We start from the raw sequence: 17,078 nt of genomic DNA on the forward strand, positions 1-17,078 counted from the left end.
CACTTCGTCTTTCAACCAGTTTCTGAAAGTTATGACTGATCTTTGTCTGACGCGTTCGTTTAACAACAACAACAACAACAATTTAACATTTATATAGCGCAAACTACTATATAGATAATCAGTCGCGCTTTACAATCAGTTAAGGTGAGATCGGACGTCAGAATTTAATTTAACCAGCGACTGTAATTCTCTAGCTGACGATCAAGCAACTTTTTTACCAGTTGGCTGTGAAGAGTTACGTCTCGTAACTCACCGTCTCTTCCTTCGGCCTGTAACTTTACCATTGTAATTCTAACAAGGTCAGCAAACTTCTCCAGCGCGTGGATATCGTTGCTTCTTATTAATTATAACGGCGCCTGTTGTAGTTGATCCAAGTAGGCTCGCAGAACCCGGCGCGTACCTCCATACTTCGTCTATAATATTTCTTTTGCCTCCTCGCATTGGGGGGCGCTGATTCCAAGACCGCGGATGGCTTCCAAAGCGTTCCCTATAAGGCATTGTCGTAATCTTGCCATTTTCAAATGTACTGGCTCCGTTAACTCGTCTACGAGACTTGTAAAAAGGGCCCAAAAATCTTCAAACTTTCTCTTGTCACCATTGAACGTGGGAACTGTTAACGGCTTCAAATATCGGCTCCGGACGTCGTGGCTGCCGTGACTTTCGTTAAGCTGATCTTCTCGGGCCGATTGCTCGTGGTGATCCGCTGTGTTCTCGCTTAATGGACAGTTCATACTTTCAGTTTTGGACGCGCGGACCTTAATCGAATTTTGACCCGCTTCAATCGTTTTTTGTACTTCTCTTTCGATCGTTTCGGACTCTTCAAACGCTTCTTTATTTGCAGCTTCTTCGAATTCCACATAGAATGCGGTCAGTTCCTCTAAAATCTCTTGTACGTCCTCTAGCGCTGCCCACAGCTGTTCAATCACACTTTCTATGTCCGTTATTTCTGAATCTCTTAAGGTGACTCAATAGGGTTTTTTGGCCGGGCGAAGAATGGGTACGAAAATAGCGCGCGCTTTTAAATGGCATCAAATATGTAAACAAACATGGCGGCTTCACGCGAGTGCACAATTTTTGTCACATAATCGCGAAATTTACTTGACGAGAGTGAAACGGCATCGATACTTTCCAGTAATGAGCACGATATTGACAGTGAAAGACCAGAAGTTTACACAACGCCTACACAACATCCGTAATGCGTCGGGTCGCTTTCGGAAAGTGGAAGCGATCGAAACCAGAAAAGAAACAAAAATAAAAAGGTTACACGGAGGGTTCAAAACGTGGAATGCCAAAAGGAAGCTCCAATATGATAACATATCCATGGAAAACGAACCCCCAGCAAAACGAATGACACGAGCACGTGAGGTCAGTACATTTTTCTTTATTCGGAAGTCTTAATTTTTGGTAAGATTTTCCTGTCAAGCTTGTCCTAATTATCGGCCTACCTGTTCTGTTGACTCCAACCCTGATTCCCATCAGCAGAATAAAGCGAAGAGGAAGGCGAACCTGCCACAAGGATCCAGACTGGTGGACTTTGAAACCCTTACAGATGATCTGAAGGAATGTTTATTTTGTCATTACGGTAAATTCTCACTATTTTTAACTGCACTATAGCATATTTTACACCATTATCATATAAAACAACATAACAAATATTGTGGAGTTTTTTTCCCTGTTAGTTTACAGTGTATTTTACAATATTTCTAGGCCCTTTGTCTCTTGGCAATGTTATTGAAGAACAGCACAGTGGCTTGGAAAGCACGTTTACTGTTATATGCAGCCAATGCAATGGGGGAAACACCATTAAAACATCGAAAGAGCACAGATCTGGTGCACGCGGTCCACTGACCTTTGATGTGAACACGAGAGCTGCCCTTGGCTGTTTACACACAGGAGTGGGCAACACCCATTTAAACAATTTACTTTCAATCCTCAATGTGCCTGCACTGAACTCATCGACTTTTAAAAATCGGGAAAGGTAAGCTGGAAAGGCAATAGAGCTAGTAGCAAAAAATAGTTGCCAGCAATTCCTAAACCTTGAACGAGAGAAGGCAATTGAAAATGGTAACAAGCCTGACCAGAACAATTTGGTACCTATTGCCTGTTCTTACGACATGGGGTGGCAGAAATGGGGGCGAGGTTTCAACTCTAAGACCGGACATGCTGCAGTCATGGGCCTTTCAACTGGTGAGGTCCTTGACTACACAACAAAAAATAAAATGTGCCACTCCTGTGATGAAGCTAAAAAGGCAGGAAAACAACCAAATGACCATGACTGTAGAAAAAATCATTCAGGCTCTTCAAAGTCAATGGAGCCTTTAGCTGCAGTTGAACTTTTCAATAAGGTAACTAAATCAAATGTCAAATTTTCAATTTACACCGGGGATGATGATTCAATGACTGAATCTCACCTAGAGCAAAAGGTACCCTATGGTGTGGAAAAATGAAGTGATACAGTTCACATAAAAAGAACCCTTACAACACGCCTATACAACTTGAGCCAACGAAGTAAGTTCCCCAACAGTTCAGTGTTGTCACAGAAAGTCATAAATTACCTTGTGAAATCCTTTACATACTGTATTGCACAAAATAAGGGGGATGCTACAAACATGAAATCTGCAATTCAAAGCATTGTGCTTCATGCATTTGGTGACCACACTGGCTGTAGAGAAACATGGTGTAGATACAAGAAAGACCCTTCTCATTATTGTCACAGGGATCTTCCCTATGGCAAAGACCTCCAAGGAGATAGCATTCAATCAGCCCTGAAATCTCTCTTTGATGAATATAGCACAGACATTGTTATAAACAAACTTGCACCTGCAGCAAATTCTCAACGTAACGAGTCTCTGAACAGTGTAGTGGGCTCGAAGAACCCCAAAATTCGCTTTTACGGGGGAAGTGAAAGCAATGATTATAGTGTCCTGCAGTGTCTCAAGTAAATTTAGGTTACAGGTACATTCCTCAAACTCTAGCGTCACTTAACATAGAGCCAGGTCTTTTCTGTGTAGACCATAATACGAAAATGGACATGAAAAGTTCGAAGGACAAACAAAGGAAATTAACAGTTGCATTCAAACGACGTCGATCACAATTACACAAACACCAGATTTCAGAAACCTCGAAAAATGAGGGTAAAGAAGGTACCATGTATGAAAGTGGCATTGGCCTGAACCTGAACTCTTCTGCGACAGCATTGGAGTTGAACAATTCTGAACTTTCAATCACTGATCTTTATGATATAACCGCTGCTGTCACGAAACAACAAGAACAGTACGAAAATGCAGTTCCGAAATACACTTCGAGACCCACAGTTCAAAAGGAAAAATTTGATGACAGTAAATTTTATCACTTTGTTTTATTTGACATCGAGACAAATTCAACGGGAAAATAAGCAGAAGTATGTCAGGTCGCTGCCGTGGATAGGTCAGCTAAACAATTCTCATGCTAATTCTACCAACCAGAGACATAGATTCTCACGCGTCAAAGGTCAACAAACTTACAGTTAAAACTGTCAATGGAATCCGCCGACTTTTCAAAGACAATCGACTAATAGAAGCCTTTGAGCTATCGCAAGTACTTAGGCAGTTCTTAACTTTTTTGAGGGCCAGAATAGATTCAGCTTCAACACGATCCACAAAGCCTGTTTGCACAATCTTGGCTGGACACAACGCCGCCACATTTGATATTCCAATACTTCTTCGAAACAGTGGCGAAAATTTTATCGCGGAGCTCAGTTCCATCAGTTCCATCCGGTTTGCAGACACTCTGACACTGATGAAATCACTCATCAAAAGCAAGCACTCTTCCATCCAAAACGCAGAAGGTAAATTTCCAAAACCTGGGCAGAGTTCTGTTTACGAACATTTATTTCAAACCACCTTTGATGCCCACGACGCCCTAGAGGACGTGATCGCTCTTCGAAGAATCTCGCTTTCGCCTAGGTTGGCTTTGTCTGATGAAATGCTGGTGAACAGAAGTTCTGTAATCTCTGTCAAAGACGCCGCCGAAGACCTGAAATATCTTGACAACCGTCATTAGAGACTCTTGTCTTTTCAAGGAAAGCTGTACAACCCAGGTCATGCGGATAGCCCAATAAAGCAAAGCATTGCCGAAAAAATTGCTGGCAGTGGCCTAAGATATGAGGATTTAAATAATTTGTACCAACGATTTGGACGGAAATGTCTTGTGTGTATTTTGACGAGACCGCCATTGTGCAGTCGCTCATCGCTTCCAAGGGTCACAAACACGAAGAGAATAGTCTCCGCAATTTTGAAACACTTCGAAGAGATTTCCAAGGATTCTGCGGCATAGTGAATTATGGTATGTTCTCAACTGACTTTCAGGTCAAAAGCAGTTTGTATAAAAAAAAAGCCAAAGATAATGACCGCCCGTGTATACACATTCGTCCTCGACAAAACCGCGTGGTTCGAAAGTTCGCGCATGCTCAAATAGCGATCTTGGCGAGTTCCTATTCTGATGACGTGTTGTCATTGAGGTGAGAAAATAGAAAGTTCCCCCTCAGATTTCTCGTATTTCCTTCGGTGAAATTCCTTGAAATTTGGCAGAGATGTTATACCCTTTTAGCTTTCCTTGCTGTGAATTTATCCGAAAAATTTGTAAGACAAGTTTTACGCTCAGCCGAAAAACAACAAAAATGTTAAAAGCGAAAAAACTACCTTGACAACCCCTATTTTTTTCGATTTTAAAAGTTTCGTCTTGTCAGACTCTACCCGGTTGGAGAATAATAGAAAATTTTACGGAAGGAAATTGAAGAAAATTGAAATCAAAGTCAAACAGACGTCAAAAAATGGCGATATTTGAGTAGTTTTAATTTGGGACTAAAAGCCTTGACTTCAGAGGTGACTATTGTACAGCAAATTTAGGCCCTTGTTTATCATGTTTCAGTAGCTTTGATTTGAAAAATAGCAAAAACAACGAGAATATTAACTTTCGATTGATGTCACTGGCGCGCGCTTCGTGATCTTGCATAACCCTATTGAGCCACCTTAAGCTCCCTAATGCTATCAGTCGTTAGATCATTGTGCACTTGATTATTTCTAACAATCGCAATAAGAAAAGCGTGATGATTAGCCTTGGGTTGCGGTAAATCTTGTCCCTAAGGAATTAAACTGGGTCAAGATGGTCAAGATGGTATATAAACACTAAGTTACGAATGAATTTAGCAACAGAGTTGAGATATGAGAGATAGTTTAAGGCCATGAGAACGTTGTATGGAAAGTGATAACTGAGAAGGTCTTGCCTGTTTTCTCCTGTAAGCAATTTTTAATATGTACTCAAAATATGTGTAATGTTCCTCTGAATGTCTGCCAGATCCTGCCACGCAAAGTTTTTGAGTGTCAGGCATTTTAACTGTGTCAATAGTCCTTTCAATCTTTCAGTTTTGAAATTCATTCGCAGAGCCTCACTTTCTGCTATTTCTAGCTGCAGAGACTCGATTTTATTCTGCACCTCCATTAAAAGACCAATGTTCTGATTTTCTTGAAGGCAGGGTTTGATTACGAGACGTATACGCGGAAGCTGGTTATACGGTGTATTTTGACTTTTTCTGGAATAGTGGACATCTCCCTCTCGATTCTTTTTACTTCAGTCAAATCCACCTGATATTGACTGCCATCAAACTCGAAATGTTCCCACCTTCCTGTTTTCGACGAGTAATGGTCGATTACAACAAAACTATCATAGCTTGAGCTTGGATGAATACTCGTCGTGTTCGTGGAAATCTCAAAGAGAGGAACAGTAGCTTCAACTATTAACTGGTATTCCGTTGGCACTTGCTGTCTGTAAATAAATGTTTAATGCGTTGTGAGATGAATAGAAAGCTAGGGTTGAATTTAATGATTTTTTAACAATTACTCAGTGAATAAATGTCGGATAGATGAGCACTTATACCAATTCATTCACTGATTACTTGTGACTTCAATCTAACCAACACTGTCCAGAGCGTCCGGTCCTTTTTCATGAGCAACAAATCAGTCAGATGGTCACATGAGCAGCTCGTACTTTGCGGGTTCGTCAGTGGTTTGATTATTCTCGTTGTCACAAGTAATCATTAAACACAAAATACACAGACAATTCGCCAGTGCCTTTCTTTGTTTATTATAACTGTTATCCGTAAAATTACTTAATAAAGCTGCTTTGAATTTTGCCTTTTCTGAATTGTTCATTGAAAAAAATTATTGTATCAAAGAAACGAGGCTCGTTATTTTAGGGAATAAATGAAAAATTAACTGGTCCTACTACTCGGGTAAAAAGCTTACATTGTAAAAGAGTGCAAAAAGGAAATAGAGTGTAGCACTCCAGAGCCTATTAACGCAATTGCCATCGACCAATACCTATATCTTAATAGACGTTTGGTTGTGTAGTATCGTTGAGCATTTTTACGAGTTGTGCCGTACTTTGAGGAGCCTGCAGGACGAATCAAAATAAAAACAATTCGTAAAAATACTTAGCGCTACTACACAGCAAAACGTTTAATAAGAGATTTATCATCAAATACGTCAAATTGTTATTTCAGTAAGGTTGAATTTTGCGGATATTTCGGGAGTACAAATATCGCGTGATATTTGTACTCGTCTCGCACGTTCTCTAAACTCTATGAAGCACATCTGGATAATAAAATAAACTGGTTGTTTAGAGTGTTGCGAACTCAATAGAGCAGAAAAAACAAATTGTTTTGGTTCCAAGGTTGAGCTAGTTCATTTCTTTGAGTCGATTCTATCAAGAGTACCGGCTATGCGTTAGATAGCTGTCGATATAAATAGGCATTACAAACATGTTTGTGCATAAGTCAGCAAAGAATGAATTTTCTTCCCTCACCTTATTATTTCCGTTGTTACAATTAAAATCTCCTCTATACCAAGCTCTATACTCTCCACAGTGAACGTCATACCATGGTCTAAAGATATTTAGTTTCTTTGTTACTGACAAGAAACCCTTCCCTAACGCGAACGGAAAAAGAGAAAGAAACAATCACTCGTTCGTTAGATGTGTCTTTTTTCTGCTGAAATTTCGTCGAAGCTCTAGTAAGCGCCTGTAATGTTGAAACTTTGCCTTTTACAGCCGCTATCGTTAAGAAATCCTTAACTCGCCCGTCTCTGTGATTCTCTGATGACATTGAACACATAGGAGAGTGGATAAACTGTGTAAAGCTTCCATCTTCGAATTGCAAGGTAGCCTCATCGCTCCACATGGTCTTCATACAACGGCAGCACACAATCTTGATCGAGCGTTTAATCGTTACGCACTACATCGCAGCGCCTAAGTTTCAAGGTCTTTTGGATTGAATTGTATACTTGAGCGCTCTTCAAGACCATCTTGTTCATGTTCGCCGGCATGTGCATGGTAAGTCGAAATCAGGAGAGTTCAGGTAATCACTCAAAAATTTAAGTGCATAAAATCATATAGTGCTCAAAAATTTATATTTTGACGCCGCAACAAATTGGGAAGCTTCCAAATTGCAGGACTGACAGCTCGCGATTCAAAAAGCACCAATCAGAGAGGCGCTCTATCAAGAAAGAACCTCCCCGTGTATCATTTTCTTGTTAACATATGCCTGTCACAAGCTTAACACACCTTTCTGATTTTAGCCCTATGTTGTTCCTGCCCGCCGCCTACACAAGTGGGGCGGACATTAAAAACGTAATCGAAGCTGCGAAAAGCTTTGCAGTCGAAGGTTCTTCGTAGATTTAATCACCGCTGTCGTCAGACAGGTACGGAATTTGAGAATACTTCCCAAACGAGTCCCCGAAATTTCTTGGTGAGTATCAGAAATGGTCGAATTGTTGTTATGTGATCGGCAAGTCAGCTGTTTGATTTTCTTTGATCATGATGGCTGCAGATATGGCATCTGTCCTAAGGCTATTCGTGAACTTCTCTTTTGCTGACTTTTTAAGATGTTCCAAAGCTATTTTTCCATTACGATCTGTTTGGTCGGGAGCCTGAAAGTTACATGTTATTAACAGAAAGAATAGTTTCGTTTTTCGATTCAATTATACGAACATAGCCGTGATAAGAATTTTGATCCACGTTTATGAATCACAAAATTTACTATACAAAAAGTTTTTTTGCCACTTTCTAAACGAAATTTTTCAAGAGAACGCTGCAAAACCGTGTTGCGAATTGCATTTCAGAAAGGTTCGTGGTAAGAGTGACCAAGATATTGGCCCGTTGAGTCTTGTGGTCGAGCAGCCGAAACCCCCGGGGCGTTAGGGGCGCATATTCTTACAGTCAAAACTTATGGTCATCTTCATAATGGGGATTAGGTTCCTCTCAAAACTACATTTCTTGAGTAAATTTTTGTGCAACCCTTAAAAACGCAAAGGACGTGAGATAGCAAATTCAACTCTAATCGTACTTCTAGACATGCTAATGACGCATAACTAGCTTTACCTTCATAGCCTTATCCACCGTATTTTACAGTTTCCAAAGTTTCTGCAATGCAAAAACTAATTTCGAAATGTTGCACTGTAAGCACCTCGGGTTAATATTTTGGACATCGTATATATTCACATGTTAATTTCAGCCATAAAACTAAATATTATGATTTCGTGTTCGAGGGTTGTCAAACCTTTGCTTTCAAGGAATTTTGTTGTCAAATTCCTTGCGGTTTTGTCAACTTCGCGCCTACGGGGAATATGAAATAAAACTTGAGATAGAACGGTGTAGCAGTACCAGCTTCAATTATTAGACTTTCACAAATCTTAAGGCACAAAATGCAGACATTTTTAAAAATAAAATATACCTTGAGTACTCTTCTCCATAGCGAATGGATGATTAATTTATTCAAAAATAGAATAAAGGCGCTTACTGGGAGACAGATTGTCGACCATTAATTTCAATTCTTTTCGAAAGGCTGTTTTTAAGTTAATAGTATTCCAGTGATGGCTACGAGCTTTCACTTAATGCAAGATCATGAGACTTTGTTCGCAAGAAGATGCACGACAATAAGTATTAATTTGTCATATATCATCCTTTAGATCTTCAAAACAGAACTTCTTTCTGTCTCTTTCCCAGTGTTAAGTACACTTAGGCGAGCCCTCGTAGTAACTGACCTTTTTCACGGTCGTTCGTTCGACACAACTTTTCATATTTAAGACTTCACCAGCAAAAGCGTTGCAACAAAGCGAACGAATACGACGATTTCAGTTAAGACGTCATTTAATTAGAGGAAAGGTAACAGTTTCTTTTGCTTTATTCTGAGTATAAAGAAAAGTTGTTAACGGTGAAAATAAAATTCTTTCTTACAATTGAAAGATTCTTCATTTAAACGAGGAAAGGTGTGTATATAAGTAGTAGATGCAAAAACTAGATGTAACTAGCCGGCGTAAATTAATTCCTCAGCTGAAACTTGTTTCTCGGGCTATCAAGTTTCAATTGTGCGATGCGGTTAATGCCTGCACTATTGGGCCCTAATGGGGTAATTATTTTGTTCAGTGTTTCTGCTTACCCATATCATGCAAGTTTGGTAAGGTATAACTTTAAAAGGAAAATTTAAATCAGAATGTATTGTGTCATTGAGGAAGCTTAGAAAATTATCGAAGCAGCAGTTATCGAAATTATGCTGCTTTGCTCAATACCCTTTCAGGCAATAGAGAGAAACCGAATCCATTCTTGTCGAAATAATGGTTTTCGTTATTTTTAAATAATCAGCGACTGGATATCATAATGCTGTAGAGATTATTTCCACAACTTATCAGCGATTTAAGTAAAGATGATGATGTAATTTATGCAATATGTGATATAGCTTGAGCAATCAACCTGAACTCGTTGTAAGATTTGGCCAACCTTCGATCTGACAATGCTTGTTGAGTTGTTCGATTATCGAACTACATTTTAGCGTATTTTTTAAGCGCTAATTTTGAAGATTTCGCAAAATTTTTGAGAATAAAGGTAAAGACAGACTGGTATGATCATTTCACCCAACAATGCACAAAAAGCGGTCTCAATAATTTACGAAATTTACGTTTACAACCCGTGGCTGACGCCTGAATTGAGCACTATGAAATTTTCATTCGTGATGATACCACAAAACGGTATTTAGGAGGGAAAAATCTCCACACCCATTTAACAAAATATACACCGCCGCCGAAAGCTGACTCTTCGCTCTAAGCGACCTATTGTTTTGTTTATGACTCACTAATGAGAAAAAAAATTGCTGAAAGTCAGGACAGATATAAAAACGGTCATGTTTATCCAAAATGTTTGTTATCATTCATTTAGAGAGTGTTCTTATTGATATTACTTGAAGTGCAGTCATTTCAATTGGAAACTGTAACCTGTAATTTATGATAGCGTGCGCGACGTGAACTAATTTATTTTAGTTTCCTTTCTCCGGAGTTGACAAACCTCAAGTTTTTATGAAATTGCCAGAAATAAAATATTTCACAAAAAATGATAATGATAAAAAAACCGGTGAATTGTTACCTGGAAAGACGAGAAGACTCTATAGAACTTGGTTTTTCTCTTTTGCCTGCTGCTAGGAGTTACAGATATTTACCTGAATTAATCATGCGTCACGCACAGTTTGTTCAGGAAACTCTAACTTTATATTTTACTTCTGAAATGTAATTTTGGTCTTTTTCGAATTGACATAACAGGGAAGTATCATCAAGAAATGAAAATTTTCAATTTTCACCCAATGAAAACTGCAACTACCCTTGCTTAAGGGACCAGTATTGTTCGACAAATCTAATTTGAAATGTTTGAGGTACGATAGCTTCAAAAAGACAGACAAGTAACCATGTGAAAAGGACGTCATTTTAAATGGCTTATCAGGTGGAGTCACTTGATCTACTTGCAGAATAAGACGTCAGGTCTCGAGTATCACATTCGACGCACGTATAGAAACTGTAAAAATAAAATAACAATGCTTTAAGAATCTTGAAATATATTTCGCTCTTCTAGCCTCAGCAGTCGAAAAGAACCTCATGTAGGATGCATTAAAAATGTATGTGTGTTCCCAGAGGTCATGTAACTTGGGGTAACTTATTTTACCTGGTCTTGCGTGACTATCACGCGTGAGACGCGGAAACAATTCCACTCGCTCTTAGAGTTCATCAATGAACCTTCTGGTACTTTGTCTATTCGAGCACCCTCAGACATTTGCCTCAGCATGGCGTCTTTGGAGTAAGACCCGGAAACGTTCATCTCGAATTTCTGCGCGCTACTGTTGTGTTTCTCCTTACAATGCTTCCATAAGACTGATCTCTCTTCCTTTATGGCTAACAAGCCAACTGGGAGCAGGCCATCAAATTAATTCGATATAAACCCGTGGATGATAAATCAAACAACAACAAACATATGAAACATATGTGTGAACTGCGGTTATGAGACGTATATGAGAACGATCCTTCGCAGTAAAGCATATACGTCTCATATACGTCTCATAACCGCAGTTCACACATATGTTTCATATGTTTGTTGTTGTTTGATTTATCATCCACGGGTTTATATCGAATTAATTTGATGGCCTGCTCCCAGTTGGCTTGTTAGCTCAATTGGTAGAGCGCTGCACTAGTATCGCAGAGGTCAGTGGTTCGAGTCCCGTAAAGGCCTGAAATTTTTTTCAGGTCTGATTTTCACTATTGCTCAAATAGTGCTTTACTGCGAAGGATCGTTCTCATATAATTATCTTCAAGTTGATTAAATTTCGCATAATTGCGTTGTGACTATTCATAAAGGTTATGAGCGGTTCGTTTTAGTTCTTCAAGTCTTGGAAAATCGATGAAAAGAACAATCCACCTGGGTTCTTATGTGTGTTTACGTGAATATATTATTTACTGTAAATGGTTTGAACCCAGGGTAACATGTGATAGTGTAGTCTGATCTTCTGGTGAGTGTAGTCCTGAGAAGGACTGATGTCGGTGGTGGTGACTGACGTTTCGACAACCTGTGCGGAAATCATCATAAGAGTCAAGTTCTAAGTCCAGTTCGTGTAAAATGATTGGTCAGGTTTACCGTGATGTTGTTGGCTGTTGGACTCAAGTGGCGTAAGTCGGTCGTGATTGGTCTGTTTCGATCCCTTGGTAAGGTCAGGTCATTCTGTCCGGTTCGTTTGTAATGTTAATGTCATGAATGAGTAGTTTGAATGGCGCTGGCAGTACAGTAGTTGACTCTTGTTGAGGGGAAACACTCAGAAACACCAAAACGGACACCCACCGAGGCTATTTTATCTAATGTTGAGGCGGCTCCGTCTTGGCAATGAGAGCTATCTGAGCCGATTAAGGATAACATCAAAATTAGAATGTTTACACTATTCAATCAGCGTCACTATATGACAACAACTTGACTAAAGACGAACAACTTGGGCTGAAACAACTGAAAGACGGCAAAGACATGGTTATTCTACCAGCCGACAAAGGACGAGTTAGTGTTTTTATGGACACAACTGACTATCATGACAAAATGAATGCACTAGTTCCCGACAAACAAACCTACGAAGAACTCTCATTACTGAGTGATTAGTACGTAGATCAGAGCGAAGAGTCAGCTTTCGGCGGCAGTATTTGTCGAGATAGATATGGTGATTTTTCTCTCCTAAATGCTGTTTCATGATATCATCAAGCATGAAAAAGCTTCAAAGTGCTCAATTCAGGCGTCAACTACGGGTTGTTGACGTAAATTTCTTAAATAACTGAGTCCGCCATTTGTGCATTGTTAGGCGAAATTTTCGGCCGGCTGTGCGAGAAGTTATTCGAATCCACACCCTTTTATGTTTCCATACTCCTCTACCCTATTTTAGTTAGTTTGAATAAAAATGTCAAGAAGAAGTTTTTATTTTTTGCACTGAGCCGATATCTAAATATGCGGAGCAAAAAAAATCCTTAAACTGGGGCTTTGAGATAAAACGAGTAATTCAATTTGCGCTATGTTTGATGATCGGCGCTGTTGAAAACGGGCTGAAGCGATTTTCGTTCGGAAAAAAATTATTTTAGAATACGTATACTTTGAAAAACCAAGGTGTTTTTTTTAATAATCTTTGACCGAGAGAGATTTATGGGCAAAGTTTGAAAGTGAAATCGATGTTTTGAACCCGAAATGTGTCGGACCGCTTTTAGAGAGACTGCTTATCAAATGGTGCAAGATGGCGACTTTGGACATAGTTTGATGCGGTTATTTTTTCAGGAACAACAGTAAATCGTGCTGAACTTCTAATATCATTTGCTTCTGTTTTTTGTCTTCAAGAAAGATAAAATGATCATCCCAGCTTACACGTGTTCGTCATCCACGGCATTGTACCTTGGTCGGTCATATGACGCAAAAACTTCGACAGCATCTAGTGACGTCTTTCAAGGTCAGATCAACCCTAAGCAGATAAATCAAAACAAATTTTCCTTCAAGTATGAATTGGTGAAAACCGGCAAACAAGTCAATGATTTACTGGACATATCTGGTGAATTATCACTAAAAATCAAAGCCAATCTGCTGACAATGGAAGGGGCAGGGAAGTATATAACTGAGAACAAAGAAGAGGGGACAAGTTACCTTCTGGCTGTTTTGAAGTGCACAACGGTAAAATAACCTTTACTGTTTAAACTCAGCTTAGTAGGGGGCTCTAATTTCCTTTCAAACATTTAGTTGATGATAGCAACACAAAAAAATGCGAAAGTAACCTCTCGTGAACCCTACCTTTAATTACAGAATTGTTGCCATTATTGTTATGATCATTTTGAAACAAAACCGTGATTATGAACTGAAATTAACACGGCTAAACGTAATAATTCTTCAGATTGTTGAGACGATCGACGACGGATCAGTAAAAGTAAGAGACGATATAGCCAGCGGTCCTCTTTCCTGCTCAGTTGGTACTCATTATGTAAAAAGTGTCGTCTATGGTGGTGAGATGGTAACACGCTTGAAATTCAAGACTTCATCAGCTTCAACCAAGTATGTCTCCACTCTTTATTCTTAACTGACTGCACAAGTGGAAAAAAATTAAGTTTAATATTTGTTGTTTCGATTATTTACTACAGTCTGTAATCAAAAAATTACTGCTACTGAACCAGTTCACGTGATAAATACATGGCTTTAGCTCAGAGAGTAAAATTCAACATCTTTGGCCCATGATAACATGCAGATGTAATTTATTTTTTTAAATTTGTCGATCAAATTGACAACAAGAGCAATGACTAGAAAATAGACTTTTCATATTCAGGGAAAACTTCAGTGGCAAAGCCGAAGGACAACTGAATAAAGCCTTAGTTGTTGATCCAGGACTGAAAGCTTCGCTAGGGCGTTTATCGTCAGCTTGCAGCGAAGTATCAGAAATCTCCATCGATTATTACGACACTGCTATGCCGGAAAAAACGCCAACCTCCGTGAGTGAGCTCATTGCCTTGATTGAGCAGTTTCCTTCTCGACTTAAACAAATTGAAGGTGGAAAAGGTACACCTGTGCAGGTTAGATTCATCCTCTTTTCCTTTCTGTTTTTCAACCTTAAAAAAAAGCCAGTAGCTCTAGTCTCTTATCATACCTTTTACAGCTCGCTTTCAATCCCTCTAAGCCATTAAACTACACTAATAAATCTCATTCAATGTGTCACCCAGCGTCCTTTATAAGTGATTTTCTATTGTGTGAATGTTGAAGTTAAAATTACTTAAAGTTGATAGAATAGTTTGAAAAAAAATTTCTTTTGGTATAAAATAGATGAAAGTCTGTTAGTTCGAGGATGAGGAAAACGAAGATTGTGGGACCTTCCAATGTTCAGAGTATTAATAGCCAGATTTTATAAAAAATAATTTTTGAAATAATTTTCTCCTAATAAACACGTATGGGTTGATTTACAGCGATGGAAAATTGTCTTGTAGTGAGGAGCTTAAGGTCTAAGCTCCTTAACAGCGATTTTTTCCAAGACCGTGTGAGAGGTGGCACATCGACCGAAAAATGACCATCCTCATATTTCAGTCAGACACCTTATAATGAACATAGAAACATGGTAATAGTAGAAGTAGTAAAGATTCCTTTGTGACAGCCCGAAAACGCAACATATTGACCACATTCAGTTCTTAATCAATATCTCGACAAATATTTACAGCAATAACAGTCTCAATATCTCATTTTAAAGTGCATAAAATGTACTCTCAAGGAAAATACAAATCTCATCATTGAAACCCAGGATTTTCCTGAAAAATAAAATTAAAAAACAATGTAATCAAACAGAAAAGGACAGCCTGAGGCGAACAACTTCGAATTTCAAGACCACGCGGTCGACGGCGACGATTTCGCCTTCTTACCTCGATTTTCCGTTTCCATTTCTTAGTTACCGGTCCAAATCGCTTTCTTATGCACTTTCCATCCCATCAGAAAAGTTTTTATCAATAAATAGCTCTTCCAGTATCGTTTCGGCGGAGATGTTACTCACAAACGCTCGCTCAGAGGACATGCCTTCTTCACGGGTCAAACTGGAAATTTGAAATGAGTGTTGTGTACGCTACATTCAACCGTCTACCCCCAAACTTCGTACGTGATTTGAATAACATTAAAACTGATTCGCGCTTTCGATGTGAAGCGTTAATGTAGCTTTGAAGGTTACAGATGTATGGTGACCCGTTTATTTTCGTACTATTTGCCAGAGAAAGCAAGTCAAACTAAAAAACAAATACAAATTTTTTTAAATATTGAATAACATTTGAGAGTTCAACGAAACTTAACTTACAATTCGTAGAGCATTCCATACATCTTATAGATCTTTACGTTATCTCTGGCTGACCGTTATTTTCAATAATGCATTCGTCGCGTCTTTAAATAAAACGGGGTCAGTTGGTCCCCAGACTCCCTGGGACAACGCTCTGGCGCCAAAACGATTAAACACTGAGTGCAAATCAAAAACATTATACATGCCAAATTTGGAGGAAATCGGAAGTGACGCAATACCATTTCGAGCCACCTGTAGTTGTGAAGTCATTACTCCGTATTTACAGAGGCTGCCGGAAAAGGGTGTCAAGAGCCGTCTAGCTAGGGAAAAATCCCTTACTAATTTGGGGACACTAAAAAAAGTCAGTAAAAGACTAGGAGCTGTTTACAGTAGTATATATATTATAACTGAGAGAAAAACAATATATAAAATATATAAAATTCAAGCGGAGCAGGGGCTACCGCGTGTGCAGCCATCATCCAAGAGGTCACCTATACTGAGTTGGCGTATCTTGCCTTTGAACGACTTGAGGGTCTCGACCTCCTCCTTTATACTCTTGGGTAATTTTGTCCATAGCCTGGGCCCTCGAAATCTAATAGGGTGTTTGCCATAAGTAACAGTTTCATACCTGGGTATGGAGAAATCGGCTTGCCTCAAATTGTAATTACCATTGTGTACTTTGAAGATGTTACTTATATATGCAGGACAGTTTATGCTTTACTTTAAACATGAGGATGCACAGGTCCTGTAAGCGCCTATTTAGTAGAGTGGGTAAATCTTCCCCTTTTTAATAACTGTTCGTAACTAGAATTAAAGTTCTTGAAAACCGCCCTAAGTCTCCTTTCTTGTAGTCTTTCAAGCTTTCGTGTGTCGCTTGCTTTGCAAAAGTGCCACACTAGGTGACCATACGTGAGGGGTGGTAAAACCACGCTTTTGAACAGTATTAGCTTAGATCGTACGAATTAAATTACGTTATCTCATTACAACGCCAATTCTCTGGCAGGCTTTTTTGCAGATAGAGATTATATGTTCAGAGAAATTTAGTATGGGTTCTAACTCTACTCCTACAAGTTTAATATCATCTTTAGTTTCGATTTCAACATCATTGACACAGATGTTACTGTCATCTTTAGTGAAGCCCATGTTCAAAACCTGATACTCCTTAAGGTTTCCCGCTAGTAAATTAGAGTCGTACCACGTTGTTGCAAAGTTGGCACTATCCTTTAACTGGTATGTGACAGCTGCCTGATCTGCACCTGCGTGGTAAATCGGGTGGTCATCTGCGTACATAGACAAGTTCGCTGTAAGGCAGTGGGATAGATCATTCTGGAAAACATTCCTTAACAACGGGCCAAGCGCGGAACCCTGAGGACATCCACGACTCACAAATCGGCTCCAACTAACATGACGACCGATCTTTACT

General features: G+C 39.2%; 1 protein-coding gene, 1 long non-coding RNA gene and 2 pseudogenes across 3 annotated transcripts in view; 2 read left to right on the forward strand and 2 right to left on the reverse strand.

The window, feature by feature from the left end:
- Positions 1–2,114: 2,114 nt before the first annotated feature.
- LOC148740746 (uncharacterized) lies at positions 2,115–4,041 on the forward strand (annotated as a pseudogene).
- LOC148740747 (uncharacterized) lies at positions 3,344–7,464 on the reverse strand (annotated as a pseudogene). The gene is made up of 2 exons (XR_015990620.1): positions 6,841–7,464; positions 3,344–5,802 (listed from the first exon to the last, which is right to left on the reverse strand). The product of XR_015990620.1 is annotated as an uncharacterized LOC148740747 (transcript).
- A 131-nt stretch (positions 7,465–7,595) lies between these two features.
- The window catches only part of LOC111335267 (uncharacterized), a 58,370-nt gene continuing 48,887 nt past the window's right edge, over positions 7,596–17,078 (forward strand). Inside the window, exons 1-4 of the mRNA XM_022941140.2 lie at positions 7,596–7,780; positions 13,207–13,533; positions 13,751–13,908; positions 14,177–14,420. Of these exons, the coding sequence (XP_022796875.1) occupies positions 13,216–13,533; positions 13,751–13,908; positions 14,177–14,420 (720 nt within the window). The 5' untranslated portion in view covers positions 7,596–7,780; positions 13,207–13,215. The remainder of the gene's footprint in view (positions 7,781–13,206; positions 13,534–13,750; positions 13,909–14,176; positions 14,421–17,078) is intronic.
- Positions 15,019–15,392, reverse strand: LOC148740748 (uncharacterized). The gene is made up of 2 exons (XR_015990633.1): positions 15,255–15,392; positions 15,019–15,143 (listed from the first exon to the last, which is right to left on the reverse strand). It is a non-coding gene; the product is annotated as an uncharacterized LOC148740748 (long non-coding RNA).

Source organism: Stylophora pistillata, chromosome 1, assembly GCF_964205215.1.
Source record: "Stylophora pistillata chromosome 1, jaStyPist1.2, whole genome shotgun sequence".
Lineage (NCBI taxonomy): Eukaryota > Metazoa > Cnidaria > Anthozoa > Scleractinia > Pocilloporidae > Stylophora > Stylophora pistillata.